Below are 16,079 nucleotides of genomic sequence, written 5' to 3'. Positions count from 1 at the left end.
TTCAATGTAGCATCTTTAAAATTAATGGAACTTGGCACAGAGGAGTAACTTGTTTTGGATGTGGAGAAGCAGTCAGCTGTTAGCGGTTTTCAGTTTCAGGAGTGACAGCTAGACCAACAAAAGCTGAGAACTAAAAGCTTTTACTTTAAAAGAAAGTCATATACAACTTGGGAAACCACTTGATCACCTGATGTCATATACAATAATGACCTTTCCTGTTTTTAGCATGTTTCAGGATTTGTTTTTGGACATACCATTTCCTCTTCAAAGTCAAATAAAGTCATGTAACACTGTTTGCATATAATGTCAACTTTTCTCACATATTAGTTTAAATCTTTTATAGAATAACGAATAGCTAACTGTATGTAATATTTTGTTCAATCTCAAGCATGTGAGAATAGATTTTCTTAACTAATTTGAGAAGTTTGGATAGCAGGACCATTAAAACCTAGAAGATTTATTACCAGAGATTTTCCAAATGGAAAATAATATCTCTGGCAGATTTTTTATTGGACAATTAAAGCTCAGTGGTCACTGCAATACTAATCTTGTTTCATAGTGATATTATGACTCTCAAAGTTATAAACAGCATGTTCTTATATGGAGAAAACATTAAATATAGCACAGTGAGTTCTTCTGTTTGTATTGGGGGGCAGTTGTGATCTAATGGTTAGAGAGTCAGCCTTGTAACCCAAAGGTTGCGGGTTTAAGTCTCGGTACCGGCAGGGATTGTAGGTGGGTGGAATGAATGACAAGTGTTCTCTTCCACCCACAATCTCATGACTGAGTTGAGACCCTTGAGCAAGAACCGAACCTACATAGACTCCCCAGGTGTGTGTTTGTTCACTATTCACTGCTGTATGTGCACACTTGTGTGGGTGGAAAGCAGAGCTCAAATTCCGAGAATGGGATACCATACTTGGCCACGTCCTTTCCTTTTCTTTTTTATGAGGTTTAGATCACTCATCTAGGCCACAGTGAAGACTTACCTGACCTATCATCACTCCAAAATCTCTGTAAGTACATTGATTTTCAATATACTGTGTGCCTTTAAAATCAAGTAATTAAGAGTATATGATTTACTCCAGATTCTTGTTTAGATGTTAACATTTTTGGTCAAATGGTTCAGATCACAGTGAATAAAGCTACAAATGCATTTCTATGTGAATATGGTATGGTTTGCAATCATACCACATCTGTTCTAAGAGCATAAACTCAGTTGACAAGTCCAGTCAACTTAGCATTGTTGATCCAGTATGCAGTGAAGAATTTTAGAGTAAAATACAATCATCGCACAAGTAAAATAGTCAAGTCAGAATACAAGCAACTAAAACAAGCTGCATTGGCAGGTTGTGAAAGTTGTGGAGCAACTTTATGGAGTCTGGAGGGATTTCATATAATTTTAACAAAATATCCAGTCAACACTCATTTCGTGTCTGTGCTGAAGATGCCTTGTTGATTCTGCTTCAAGGTGAGTGGAAAGTGGCTAACTGATTGTGTCTGCCTCCCGAACAATGCTAGGTAGATTGTTCCCAAGTTTGGGCAAAAAAAAAAAAAGATCTGTCATCAGCAGATGATAAAAATGTTGAATGGTGTCACCAGTTTGACTCCTAACCCTCCTAACCCCAAGGTTGTGGGTACGAGTGTTGGGCTGGCAATACCATGACTGAGCAAGACGCTGAACCCCTAACTGCTCCCCAGGCTCTGCAGCATAAATGGCTGCCCACTGCTCTGGGTGTGTGTGTGTGTGTGTGTGTGTGTGTGTGTGTGTGTGTGTGTTTGTGTGCTCACTTGGCTGGGTTAAATGCAGAGCACGAATTTGAGTATGGGTCAACATACTTGGCTGTATGTCACGTCACTTTTTCACTTTCATTAAATCGGTGTATTCCTTCCAATTGGCTTTTCATAGGTTCAACCGTGTATTAAAAGGAACTTCCACTCAATGACTGATATTATTTTTAAAGCAATGCTCGATGTTGAGTTCTTGGCACCGGATCTAAAACTAATTTCTCTGATAGATGGGAAATGTAATCACTGGTTAAACATATGTCCGGATTATAGCCACGTTTCCATCTTAATAAGCATAACCTAGGTAACCTTCCTGACTTCATGCCATAAATAATTCAGGCTGTTACGGAGACAAGTGTAGAGGGAAAGGGGTCATATGATTGGTTTCAATACACACCTCTTATGCAAGCAATAATCCACAACACCGGGAAAATCTTGCTTCCCTTTTGAAATGGAACTCCACGCTGTGTCCTCTAGAGGGCATTATGAGAGCGCTGTCAGCGTGACCGGTGTCTGAAGCATGAATGAAATAAAGCCAATAAACTTAAGTTTAGCAGGCGGAAGCCTATGATGTAAGCAAATGAGCGACTGCTTTTTGTCTTCAAGCCTTGTGTCTTTAGTGCTGAGTGTAGTCAGGTCTCCTCTCATTCTAAAGAGTCATTATGCTGAGGCCTCCACTCTTAAGAGCTCAAACTAGGATTGAGTGTGTAGGTTTCCTCTCATTTAAGAGAGTCATTCTGCTGAAGCCTCTGCTCTCCATAGCTCTGCTAAGACAGTACTATTGGTATGTAGGCTCCTTTTTCATGAGCCTCGCTGACTGTCTTTAGCGCTGAGTGCAGACAGGTCTCCTCTCCTGCTAGAAAGTCATCATGCTGAGGCCTCCACTCTTAAGAGCTTCTTTAAGAGGATTGAGTGCTAGGCTTCCTCTTGTTTAAGAGATTCATCCTGCTGAAGCCTTCGCTCCTCAGAGCTCCATCATGGGCGGTGATATGAGTTTGTAACCTCTTTCTGTGACCCTTGCTAACTATAATAATAATAATAATTCTTTATATTTATATAGCGCTTTTCTAAGCACTCAAAGCACTTTATATTGTCAGGGGGTATCTCCTCATCCACCACCAGTGTGCAGCATCCACCTGAATGATGCGATGGCAGCCATATTGCCTCTTGCAATATGAGTCTAGCAAGGTCTCCTCTCACTTTAGAGAGTCGTTATGCTGAGACCTCCACTCTTAAGAGCTCCCCTACCAGGATTGAGCTTGTTAGGTTTCCACTTGTTTTAGAGAGTCATTCTGCTGAAGACTCTGCTCCCCAGAGCTCCGCCTAAGCAGTAGAGGAGTGTAGGCTCTTCTGTTCTGAGCCTCTATAACTGCCTTTGACGCTGAGTGTGGCTAGGTCTCCTCTCGCTTTAGAGAGTCATTATGCTGAGCCCTCCACTCTTAAGAGCTCCCCTACCAGGATTGAGCTTGTTAGGTTTCCACTTGTTTTAGAGAGTCATTCTGCTGAAGACTCTGCTCCCCAGAGCTCCGCCTAAGCAGTATAGGAGTGTAGGCTCTTCTGTTCTGAGCCTCTCTAACTGCCTTTGATGCTGAGTGTGACTAAGTCTCCTCTTGCTTTAGAGAGTCGTTATGCTGAGGCCTCCACTCTTAAGAGCTCAAACTAGGATTGAGTGTGCAGGTTTCCTCTCATTAAAGAGAGTCATTCTGATGAAGCCTCTGCTCTTCATAGCTCTGCTTGGACAGTATGTTTAGTAGGTAGGCTCCTCTCTTTTTGCGAGCCTCGCTAACTGTCTTTAGCACTGAGTGTAGTCAGGTCTCCTCTCATTCTAGAGAATTGTTATGCTGAGACCTCCATTCTTAAGAGCTCCCTTACCCGGGTTGAGAAGGTAGGTTTCCTTTTGGTTTAGAGAGTCATCTTGCTGAAGCCTCCACTCCCCAGAGCTCCGCTTAGGCAGTAATATGAGTAGTAGGCTCTTTTTATTTGAGCCTCACCACCGACCTCTGGCCTTGAGTGTAGCTAGGTCTCCTCTAGGTTTAGAGAGTCGTTATGCTGAGACCTCCACTCTTGGAGCTCCAGACTCTGGCGGGTGAGTTAGTCTATGATGATTCAAGCTTGAGCCTGCCGTAAATGTTCCGATTTGTGGAAACAGTTACCTAGGCACTTATCCCTCAGCATGGCGGCGTTGGTATACTGTTCCCATAGTGCCTTCTAGATGATGCAGTGTGGAGTTCCCTTTTGAACGTCTCAGGTTACGCATGTAACCCAGAGAATAGGGAATGAGATGCCGTGTCTCTGTGCGATGCTTCGGGATCATGCCCGTGTCTCCTCAGACAAAAAAGAGGATGATGTGTTCTACAGGCGCCCTTTTATATCCGCAGTCATTCCCAGTCATGAGACGTTTCTTTCTATTTAGTTTCTGCTTTAGATTAATGCCTAAAAATAAGATAATGTACTTGTAATGTAATTTAATGTAATGTACAACTTTACTTTTGAAACTTATCATTTCTACTGCAAATATTGTTGATTCTAATGATAAATAGCTAAGCCTCTTTAGGTAAAGTGTCAGTTCAATGAAAACATGTAAATGTTTGAAAGAAGTTTCATATGGTGGACATCAATAAAACAGAAAACAGTATAGAGATTGTATTTCATTTTATTGGACACACATAAAAACCCAGCACAGTCATATTATATGCTTGCTTGTAGGTGTCGTTTCTTCTCTTCATTCTTCATCCTTACTCTTGAAAATGCAGAAAATAACAATTTTGTTGAAAAATATTTTAACATGTTACATATAAACTCAAGCTTTGCAGATCACAGCTTGACAACATCAAACATTAAATGTCTCGCTTTACAACTACTATGTGCCTTTGTTACCTTCCCAGCATCGCGGCTCTTGGCTCTCAGCTTGTTGACCTGGGACTCAGCAATGTCAGCACGCTCCTGAGCCTCCTCCAGCTCGTGCTGCACCTTCCTGTACCTGGACAGGTGAGTGTTGGCCTGCTCTTCCTGTTAGGATGACACCAGATATCCAACCCCTTTCAGAACATTGCAGTCATGGCACTTAATATATTGTCTAGAAAATATGAAAACCTTACACTTAAGACATGTGACATTAGACTTACAGCTTCTTCAGCTTGGCGCTTGTAGGCTTTCACTTTCAGCTGCAGCTTGTCTACCAGATCCTGCAGTCGGATGACGTTCTTCTTGTCTTCCTCAGTCTTTGCGTAAAAGTATTTTTGATGGTCTTAGTTTACCTATATTAATTATAATGAAATGTACGTTTCTAAATCCTGTGTAGTTTTACCTGGTAGGTGAGCTCCTTCACTCTCCTTTCATATTTGCGCACTCCTTTCACAGCATCTGCACCACGTCTCTGTTCAGCTTCAACTTCAGCCTCCAACTCGCGCACCTTCAGTTGAGAGTTATTGTTGTCACCTGTCAAATCTCTACCATAGCCAGTTCATCTAAGACTGTGTTTAGCTTGTAATTTACCCTGGACTCCAGTTTCTGGAGCTGTTTCTTTCCACCCTTCATGGCCAGACTCTCAGCTTCATCCAGACGGTGCTGCAGGTCTTTGACGGTCACCTCCAGGTTCTTCTTCATCCTCTCCAGGTGAGCACTGGTGTCCTGCTCCTTCTTCAGCTCCTCAGCCATCATGGCAGCCTCAAATATAAGCAAATTCAAATTAACTAGCCAATGTAGACTGAAATGCTTTCCATGAAAGCTCCCTTTGTCACCACATGCAGATTAAATTAGAATAGAAAAAAATTAATGTAAGTGCTCACATCAGTGATGGCCTTCTTGGCCTTCTCCTCTGCATTTCTGGCCTCCTGGACTGCATCATCCACCTCACCTTGAACCTGGACCAGATCAGCCTCAAGCTTCTTCTTGGTGTTAATAAGACTTGTATTCTGTGGGATTAAAGGAGGTAGTTTAGTGTACATTTAACTAAAACTCTGTAATCATGTAACCTGAGTATAGTTTTTCTGTACTTGTGAATGCAGCAGTCCCACACGCTCGCTGGCATCCACCAGCTCCTGCTCCGCCACTTTGCGGCCTCTCTCTGTTTGCTCCAGGCCAGCTCTCAACTCTTCAATCTCTGCTTGCATCAGGTTATTCCTGCGCTCCACCATGGCCACCTGCTCCTTCATGTCCTCCTGTCCTCTGACAGCTTCATCAAGGTGCAGTTGGGCATCCTGTGAAAATGTTCTTTCTTTGTTAGTTTATTGAAACATTTTATATGTGTTGCAGTGCCTCATTCTATAGAAATATACCTTGAGTTGTCCTTGGACATTCCTGAGCTGTTTCTGGGCCTCAGCAGCCTGGCGGTTGGCATGACTCAGCTGGATCTCCATCTCATTCAGATCTCCCTCCATCTTCTTTTTGACTCTCAGGGCATCATTTCTGCTCCTGACTTCAGAGTCCAGAGTGCTCTGCATGGAATCAATCACTCTTTGGCTGTTCCTCTTGATCTGTTCCATCTCCTCGTCCTTCTCAGCAAGTTTTCTGTCAATCTCACTCTTCACCTGGTTCAGCTCCAGCTGCACACGAAGAATCTTGGACTCTTCATGCTCCAGGGTGCCCTACAAAAAATATTATTTATTTAATTCTGAATTAAATTTGAGGGTTTTTTAAAATGTAATACATTCATGAATTATTTAAAAAATTGCATAAATTTCTTTTATTTCAGGATTTCATTCCACTCCATATTCAATGTTTTAATATTATTAAAACCAATGTTGTCAAAATGCTCATATTTGAGCAAAAGAATGGCACCTCGGCTTCTTCAAGTGCAGTCTGGATCTCTGTTTTCTCAGACTCCACTGTCTTCTTGGCTTTCTCTAACTCATGAATGCTCTTTCCAGTCTCTCCAAGCTGCTCAGTTAGGTCAGAAATCTCCTCTAAAAAGTTTAAAAAGAAGAATTGTAAAATGTTCTGTTTTAATTCATCTCTTTTCTTACATCCTTGCTGTACAAATAAAAGTGGAATTTACGTTGCAGATTCTTATTCTCCCTCTTCAGGGTCTCAAGGTGGTCAAGAGCTTCCTCATAGGAGTTCTTCATTTTGAAAAGCTCAGTGCTGAGAGAACGAGCTTCTTTCTGAGCACCTTCTAGTTCAGCCTGGCTTTCCTCATACTTCTGTTTCCACTCTGCTAGGACCTGGACAAAAAGGAAATCATTGTTAATTAGCCAAGTGCATGATGCAAGGTTTAGATTTAATGATTATTCACATCCTTCTCACCTTGTCAAAGTTTCTCTGTTTCTTGTCAAGGTTGGCAGCCAATGAATTTGCCCTCTCCACATCAATCATGAGGTCCTCTACTTCACCCTGCAGTCTCTGTTTGGTCTTTTCCAGTGAGGCACACTTGGAATTAACTGCTTCAATGGATTCTTCAGCATCCTGCAGACGCTGGGCAAGCTTTTTCCTGAAGAAAGGGGTATGAAATTATAAAATCTTATTAAAGTTTGTGATATTAAATATAGGGTGCCGAAGAAATTGTTCTTTGCTGTTTACTTGGATTCCTCAAGCTCCTCAGTGCGCTGGATGGCATCAGTCTCATATTTGGTTCTCCACTGAGCCACCTCACTGTTGGCCTTAGACATTCCACGCTGGAGTTCAGCTTTGGCCTCCTGCTCCTCCTCATACTGCTCTCTGAGCAAGTCACAGTCATGACGGGCAGACTGAACCGCATGGGCCAGAGCATTCTTGGCCTTTAAAGCATCACATTTTGGCCTTTTCAATAGTCCAGTCTTTACAATTATTTAGATTGTTGAAAATTAATTTTCAAAATTAACTCATTAATTTTGTATAACTCTACCTTGACTTCTTCCTCAATATGCCGTTTGAGTTCCTCAATTTGCTGTGTATAAGCCTGTTTGCCTCTAGTTAGCTGTGAAACAAGTGCCTCTTTCTCTTCCAGTTGGCGGCTAAATTCACCTTAAAATCACGTTAGAAATATTACAATGAAACATAATATCATAGACACTTTTTAATATTTTTCTTAAGGTTTTGACATGTGTACCTTATTTGCCATGCCTTACCATTTTCAGTCTGAAGTCTTGCACGTTGTGCATTCATGTCATTCAGCTGACGAACATTTTCATCACTCTTGGTCTTGATTTCACTCAGCTGGTCTTCCAGGGTACGGCACATCTTCTCTAAATTAGCCTTAAAAGATACAGGGTTATAAAAAAGATGTTTGTAAAGATGCTTTTATATTTAATGATTCTCTAGTGACATTACCTTTGCTTTAGCCACAGCCTCCATGTTGCTTGTCAAGTCATCAATCTCCATCTTGTATTCACTCTTCTCCTTCTCCAGCTTCTGCTTGACCCGCTGGAGGTTGTCGATCTGTTCTCCGAGTTCAGCCACACTGTCTGCCTGCTTCTTTCGGAGAGCTGCAGCTGTAGCTTCATGCTGCAAGGTGGACTCCTCCAGATCACGACGTAACTTCTGGAATTCAGCTTCACGCTTCTTGTTCATCTCAATCTGGGCAGCAGTGGCACCACCAGCTTCCTCAAGCCTCTCGCTGATCTCTTCAAGTTCCCTGGAGAGGTCAGCTCTCTGCTTCTCCACTTTAGCACGAGCAGCTCGCTCTGCCTCAATTTCCTCTTCTAGTTCCTCTATACGGGCCTAATAAAAAAAATAAATGTTTGTGATATATGCAATGTTGATTTGCCATCAACTTCACAGTTTCAAATACAAAAGATTATGGTCAGCTTTACCTGAAGCTCTTTGATCTTCTTCTGAAGCTGTGCTCCCAAAGACTGTTCATCCTCAATCTTGCTGAGAAGTTGACTTATCTCAAAGTCCTTCCTGTTTTGAAAGTAGTGTTTTGTAAAATGTGCATAGTACTTTTTTTTGTAAAATGTGAAATTTTGGTAAGTTTGATATCCACTCACTTTTTGATCTTCTCATCTGATTGCTGTTTGTCATTCTCCAGGTCCATTATGGACTCCTGTGCCAGTTTCAGATCACCTTCAAGCTTTCTCTTGGCTCTCTCAAGGTCCATACGGAGCTTCTTCTCTTGTTCCAGTGAGCCCTCAAGCTATTGTGATAGAAACCAGAGCATTAAAATCTATTAAATAATAACAAAATTTATTTTGTTGTTATTAATGAAAATTAATAAAATTAATGAATGCCAAACATCTTACATCGTCGACTTGCTGCTCAAGCTTTGTCTTAGCTTTAGTCAGAGTGTTGACTTTGTCTTCCTCTGCCTGAAGGTCATCAAGAGTCTGCTGGTGTGCCTCTTGGAGGGCTTTCTTCTCTTTGGTCAGCTTCGCGATGCTCTCATCCTGAGAAGCCATCTCCTCTGTCAGGTTTTTCACCTAAATGGAAGCATTGATTATTGGATTCATTCTCAAGAGCTTAAATCACAATCAGCAGTATGATGATGTAAAAAATACTTACTTTATTTTCTGTAGCATGTTTCTCCTTCTCCACTTTTGCCAAGGTGAGCTCCAGGTCATCGATGTCTTTCTTCAGCTCGGAGCATTCATCCTCCAGTTTCCTTTTCTTGGCAGTCAGTTCAGCATTGATTTCCTCCTCATCCTCCAGTCTCTCGTTTGTCTCTTTGAGTTTGGCTTCAAGCTGGATCTTGCTTTTGATGAGCCCTTCACATCTCTCCTCAGCATCAGAGAGGTTTTCAGATTCCTGTTCATTGACATGGATGAAGTTAATGACTTATGTTCATAGCTATAGGATCCATATTAGGATCAATAAGAGCTGAAATACTCACAGATGTTACTTGAAGTTGAAGGTCGTTTTTCTCTTGAATAAGTGACACCATTTTCTCTTCAAGTTCCTTCTTTTTAGCTAATGCCTTTGCCAAATCCTCCTTCATTTTTTCATAATTCTCCTTCATTGCTGCCATTTCTTTCTCAGTCTCTGCACTCTTCAGAAGAGGCTTGATCTTGAAGTAGAGCTTCATCCATGGCCAATGTTTGACATTCATGAATGAGCGGATGTTGTATTGGATGGAATAAATTGATTCTCTGTGTAAATTGTAATAAGTAGTCAGTTATTATCAATCTGTGGCACTAAGCAGTTGTGTTCCAGACAGTTTTGTAAGTTGATTGTACCTCCTCTCCATCATTTTGACAAACTCCTTTCTCATGACATATCCACGACACAAAGCCTGAGTCATGGTAACCAGTGTTGCTAGTTTCTCATCTCTCATCTCCTCTAGAGTACCCAACAGACCAGCTTTGAAGAACACCTACAAGAATGTTTAGAACATTTTAAATGGTACAATGTTGTAGAAGCCAAGTAATCCTCCTCAATATAAATGTGACCTGGGTTATGGTATATAGGGTTTTTTCCTGCATATAGAGAACTATGAGGGGGCTGCTCCATCCCATTTTGTGCCGCCTCAACAAAACTCAGGCAGGCAGTGAAATGCAAGGATTGTATTCAAAAGTGTGCATATTTGAAGAAATATTTATGTCAATACACAAATTTACTTTATATTTCTTGGAATTGTAATCTCTATATTTATCTGCTAAATTATTTGATCTGATGAATATTAGCTGCTTTCAGTGCTGTCTGCCTGTGTTTGTCATAAGATCATAAGATTTGTATTTTCTAATTAGAATCTTTTTATAAATTGATAAACGTATATTGGTATCAAAGCAATGTTGACCAGGAAAGATTGGATTATGATGAGTGGATGAAATGTAATCAATATATGTAATCAAAATGGTGCCACAAATGGCTGACTTGATGTGGAGCTCTCCCATTCTTTTGCTGTTTTTGTTTGTTTGTTTGCTGTTTAGTAATAATTTTTTAGGAAAGTTGGTCAAACTATATCTCAATGTCCAGTTCTCACTGCTGACAAACCATTAACTATGACTTTTGCCTCAAACTCCTAATTTGCCACTTATGTATTGCTGGGTAGATTTTCAGAGTGGATCGCATTGTGGAGTTAACAGGAAAAACCAAAGGCGGTGGAATACATTTCTACATAAATGAAAGTTGGTGTTGTATTCTGAAAAAGATGTGCTCTACAAATTTAAAGGCACTCTTTATAAACCTTGTTCATTATTGTGAATGTTTACGTCACTCCAGACACGCATAACCGCAGCATTGCAATGGCTGGCTGAACAAATAACTGAAGCATTACCCAGAGTCTTTTTTAATAATTCTTGGAGATATTAAAGCAAATCTCTCCCATGAACTGCCAGAATACAGACAGCATTTTACATGTCTTAGCAGACCACTGGTACACCAAAATAAAGGATGCATATCACTCTGTCCCACATGCAGCTTTGAGGCTCTCTGAACACTGTTTGGTTAATCTTATACTGACCCAAAGGCAGAAACAGAAATCAACTAAACCTGTAATAAGGACTGTAGAAAGATGGACTTATGAATCAGAGTTTGATTTACAAGCCTGCTTCAGCTGCACTGATTGTAGTTTTTTAGAAGCTTAAGCCACTGATCAGGTTGATCTCACAGAGACTGTAACATCATACTTCAGTTTCTGTGAGGATATGTGCATTCCTACCAGGACATTCTTATCATTCAACAATTATAAACCATGGTTAACCACATCAACTCTGGGGACCCACCTAATTCTCAAAAAATCAAAATAACAGCTCAAGTGGTTAACTCAAACAGCTTTGTTACACCAAAGAGGATGCTTGGGGATAAAATCTTATATGCAATCCCTGCCGGTACCAAGGCTTAAACCCGCAACCTTTGGAAATTAGAAATGTTAAGATTTTGTAGTGTAGCATTAAGATTTGCTTTTACTCAAATTACGTAAATTATTATTAGTTATAATTAATTATAATTAGATAACTTTTTGTTTCACCATGTGGTATATTAATTCAGGAGCTCACCTTGGTGTGTCCAAACTTGTATTGGGTGTGGTCAACATCAATAGAGCCCAAGAGTTTCTCTGAAGCCTTTTTGTTGTCAATGAACTGTCCCTCAGGGATGACACTAGCATTTAATACTTTGTATCTAGAGGACATTTACAGGAAAATAATGTTATTTTGAAAACACAGAAATATATTCTTAACATGATGAAGATCATCTGCAATTGGTATGTTGTAAAAGTCTTTACCTCTGCTTGAAGTCACCATATAGGATTCTGCTGGGGAAACCCTTCCTGCAGATTCTGATACCCTCCAGCACACCATTACACCTGAGCTGGTGGATAACCAGGAAGTTCTCCATCAGACCTGCAATGCAAATGTTGTTAAGGTTCCAGAGATATTTTTAAAACTGTGATGCATTTGATTCTTTGGGGATCAAATTTACCTGGAGTCTTAGACTCATTAGGAATCAAACAGCGCACAAAGTGAGGGTGAGTGCTCCTCAGGTTAGTCATCAGCTTACCCAAGTTCTCCTGTGGAAATATTTGTCATTTGTCTAGTTTTTTTTATAGAGAGGTTGTTCACATTCTTCATTAAAAGAGAATCTGTTTACCCTAAAAAGTGCAGACACAGTCTGGAAAGAACCACCCTTCTTCTTGCCTTTTTTTCCACCACCGCCCTCAGCTGTTTTATGTCAAAGAAGGTATTATTTATTTTATGTTGATGTATATAGAGCTGTTCAATAGATTGATATCTGATAATGACTGATAATAACTGCTCTGTCATCATCTTTCATAGATTTACTTAATGTTATTCTGAAGTGTAGAATATTTGATCTCATAGTGTACTACATAAAGTTCTATGTTTTGCACGTCATTAAAATTAATATAGAAGAATTCAAGAAATGCAGATGTTCATACCCTCAGCAGCTCCAAGAGTGGCATACAGGAAGGCCAATACTTTGAGCGATGACTTTTGGTAAAGTTGCACAACAGAGTCATTCAGTGGATCCTTGTTCTTGTCCAACCAGCCAGCAATGTTGTAGTCCACAGTGCCGGCGTAGTGCACCAGAGAGAAGTGGGCCTCTGCCTTACCTTTGGCAGGCTTGGGCTTCTGGAAGGCTGCGCATTTGCCCAGATGCTGATCATGCAGCTTGTTTTTGAAACTTGTGTCTGTTGCCTTTGGGAACATGCACTCCTCTTCAAGGATGGAGAAGATGCCCATTGGCTGTTGAAGAAATGTTCACACTCAAGTACAGTCACAGTGTGAATAGTAAATTTAATTTACATAATATCCTCTTACCTTCTCAATGAGCTCAATGCAGGCAGCCAAGTCCATCCCAAAGTCAATGAACTCCCATTCAATACCTTCTTTCTTGTACTCCTCTTGCTCCAGAACAAACATGTGGTGGTTGAAGAACTGTTGCAGTTTCTCATTTGTGAAGTTGATGCAAAGCTGCTCCAAGCTGTTGAACTGATTATCATACAGAAGCAAGTTCTTACTGCTGACTGTTATCTTTTATATCTTTATTCTTACAGAGACATTAATAACTGATGCTCACATCAAAGATCTCAAATCCAGCAATGTCCAGCACACCAATAAAGAACTGTCTAGGTTGCTTGGTGTCCAACATCTCATTGATACGGACGACCATCCACAAGAACATTTTCTCATAGACAGACTTGCAAAGAGCCGAGACTGAGTTGTTCACCTGAGAAATTCAAAGATCAGTGCAATTGATATTACTTAGACATTTATTTTTTTTCAAGAATAATTGTGTTTTCTGAATGTATATGGGACATTTCTATGTTTTTTCATCTATTGATAAGGAAAGTAATCACCTGTGGCACTGTCTGACCTTTGGTCACCATCTCATTCCCGACCTTCACTCTGGGGTAGCACAGAGCTTTCAGCATGTCAGCAGAGTTGATGCCCAAGAGGTAAGCGATTTTATCAGCCACTGAGGAAGAACAGTTTTATGCATTACTTTCACCAATGTAACTTTTCACAGTTAATGCGTGCATGCTAATTTGTGTAAATAATTCACCCTACCCTCAGTGCCGTCAGGTTCGGCTTGCTCCTCTCTCTGCTTCTGTTTGAACTTCATGTTCCCATGATGCATCACAGCACCTGTCAACTTGTAGATGCTGATTTTCTCATCAGCACTGAAGCCCAGAATGTCAATGGCTGTCTGTTTTTACACAGACCAAATAAAACACATAATGCATTAATATGCAGTTAATATTGCATGTCATGCAGTATTTACACCAGTTCATGCTCTTTTTAATTTAATGCTAGATACATTGCTTTTAATCTGAAAATACATCCACTACTACTAATAATAAAAACTGAGTTGTCCACATACATCTGTAGCAATGAATTCCTCCACATCATTGATACTCTTGACAGTGATTTCACCCTGGCTGATCATTGGATAGTCGTAAGGGTTGGTGGTGATGAGTAGGGCCTCTATAAAGAGTTGATGTGCAGCATGTTAACAGTGCTCTCAAACTAGGAAATAACTGAACCACACAATCCTTTAGATTTCTCACCGAGCAGCTCTGGCTTGTGTCCAGTCATGAGCTGGTAGAAGATGTGGTAACTCCTCTCAGCCGACAGTTGGAATGTCACTCTTGACTTTTCCAGCAGATCTGTAAAAAGTGATGAGAAAAGACTGAGTTCAATTGATCAATCCACTTGTTAGTCTCCAAATAAAAATATTTGGCTTAATTTTTGCATTGACTCACAAGTTTCAATATCAGCTGAGGCCAGTTTTCCAGTGGTGCCAAAGTGAATCCTGATGAATTTACCCTAAAGAGATTGAAATAATTTACAAAAGCTCAACTGTTTGGCTGTTTTGAAAGTGTCACTGATGTTTGACAATGCTGTAATAATTCATAAGTGCAACTTACAAAACGAGAGGAGTTGTCGTTCCTCACAGTCTTGGCATTACCATAAGCCTCCAGCAGAGGGTTGGCTGCAACGATCTGGTCCTCCAGTGATCCCTAATGTAATTGTAGGGCAGCAGATAGTAGATGTGAGGTGAAGCAAAAATACTGTGCTCAATAACACTGTCTAGAATAAGTGCTTACTAACCTGCATTTTTCCAGGGACTGGCTCTGGCTTCTTCGCTCCAGACATCGCACCAACAGTTGCAAAGTACTGAATGACACGTTTTGTGTTCACAGTCTTTCCTGCACCAGATTCTCCACTGGAGATTGATACAAGATCATGTTTTAGTCATACATTTTCAATTTATGCATATAATTTAAAACTTAAACTTATTCCACCAGAGCACTATTTACTCACGTAATCAGGACAGACTGGTTCTCACGATCTGAAAAAAAAGCAGGGAATGTAATAGTATTACCAAAATAGGTAGAACTTGATTTTAACTTGAAGTTGAATTGTTTGTGAAGCATTTTTTGTAAATGTATTTGTTGTAGTACTTGGATTTATACATTAATAGCGTGTATGATAACCTTTATGTTTTATTTACATTGATTCATGTAAGTTCATATAGAAGAGGTTTGGTCCCATTGAAGTGTTTTTGGTTGTGTGTGTGTGTGTGTGCGTGTTTTTGATGTAAATCAAAGTAGTACTTCTCATAAAGCACTTACCAAATGAATCTATTCTTTAACTTTAGAGACACACACTTCCAGAATCCACTCACCAGTGAGCATGAACTGGTAGGCGTTGTCGGAGATGGAGAAGATGTGAGGTGGGGCTTCAATCCTCTTTTTGCCTCTGTATCCACTCACGACAACTGTGTCGTACACTGGGAGCCACTTGTAGGGATTGACAGTGACGCAGAATAAGCCAGAGTAGGTCTGAAACAAAGATAGTCCAGTTTCACAATGCTGCCATCCCATACCAGGAATAAAACATGATTGACTACGTAGACCTACGTAGATCATCCATGCTGCGTAACGCTCTTTGAGGTTATACAGCACACAAGGTTCATTGAGGTGGGTCATCATGGCCATGTCCTCAATTTTGTCAAACTTGGGAGGATTCATGGGGAAGATTTCATCTTCTTTTACTGTGACAGTCTGTAATGAAAATTGATCAGTAATCAGAAGAAAGATTAAAAATTTTTGTACACGTTTTGTACAATATTTCACAGTACTTGTTTAACTCCTGCCGACTCAGTTGCAGTAGTATATGAAATAGTATTTTATCTATCATACTTACTTTCCCACTGTGAGTTTTGACAGTAGCCTTGCCACCCTCTTTACTAACAAGAGTACCCTTCAGGTACATCTCATCTGCATCTGTCACAAAGAATGCCGTTTTGGCATCAAAGGGGGTGTTCTGAGCCTCGATTCTCTCTTTTTCTGTTTTCCGGAGGTAAATGGCCGCCGGGCCGAAACACTCCATTTCACCATCTCCCATGATTGCACTTCAAATGTGGAGCAGAACTGACATCACAATGCTGACTAACTTAATTTGGTTCACTTTTTA

General features: G+C 40.4%; 2 protein-coding genes and 1 long non-coding RNA gene across 4 annotated transcripts in view; 1 reads left to right on the top strand and 2 right to left on the bottom strand.

The window, feature by feature from the left end:
- Positions 1–395: 395 nt before the first annotated feature.
- Positions 396–13,276, top strand: LOC132098204 (uncharacterized). Its single transcript, XR_009422847.1, has 3 exons — positions 396–831; positions 959–1,016; positions 13,154–13,276. It is a non-coding gene; the product is annotated as an uncharacterized LOC132098204 (long non-coding RNA).
- On the bottom strand, positions 4,426–16,046 carry LOC132098191 (myosin heavy chain, fast skeletal muscle-like). The gene is made up of 39 exons (XM_059504379.1): positions 15,810–16,046; positions 15,524–15,667; positions 15,289–15,445; positions 14,925–14,952; positions 14,712–14,826; positions 14,528–14,620; positions 14,363–14,426; positions 14,168–14,266; positions 13,981–14,084; positions 13,668–13,806; positions 13,457–13,575; positions 13,177–13,326; positions 12,918–13,088; positions 12,536–12,842; positions 12,229–12,299; positions 12,061–12,148; positions 11,864–11,981; positions 11,637–11,760; positions 9,876–10,012; positions 9,533–9,788; positions 9,205–9,447; positions 8,946–9,122; positions 8,694–8,839; positions 8,517–8,607; positions 8,035–8,424; positions 7,833–7,959; positions 7,610–7,728; positions 7,306–7,502; positions 7,033–7,216; positions 6,785–6,950; positions 6,568–6,692; positions 6,066–6,374; positions 5,784–5,987; positions 5,577–5,702; positions 5,284–5,454; positions 5,096–5,200; positions 4,914–5,009; positions 4,666–4,797; positions 4,426–4,528 (listed from the first exon to the last, which is right to left on the bottom strand). Exons 1-39 carry the CDS (start codon positions 16,008–16,010, stop codon positions 4,511–4,513), a joined length of 5,811 nt encoding a protein of 1,936 aa, XP_059360362.1. The 5' UTR covers positions 16,011–16,046; the 3' UTR covers positions 4,426–4,510.
- The window catches only part of LOC132098190 (myosin heavy chain, fast skeletal muscle-like), a 34,521-nt gene continuing 22,867 nt past the window's right edge, over positions 4,426–16,079 (bottom strand). For both annotated transcript variants that reach the window (XM_059504374.1, XM_059504377.1), the window contains exon 39: positions 4,426–4,528. In XM_059504374.1, the coding sequence (XP_059360357.1) occupies positions 4,511–4,528 (18 nt within the window). In that variant the 3' untranslated portion in view covers positions 4,426–4,510. The remainder of the gene's footprint in view (positions 4,529–16,079) is intronic.

The sequence above is a fragment of the Carassius carassius genome, chromosome 21 (assembly GCF_963082965.1).
Source record: "Carassius carassius chromosome 21, fCarCar2.1, whole genome shotgun sequence".
NCBI classification, from domain to species: Eukaryota; Metazoa; Chordata; class Actinopteri; order Cypriniformes; family Cyprinidae; genus Carassius; species Carassius carassius.
Note: the sequence above shows the minus strand (reverse complement) of the source record. Positions and strands in the feature narration are given on the sequence as shown.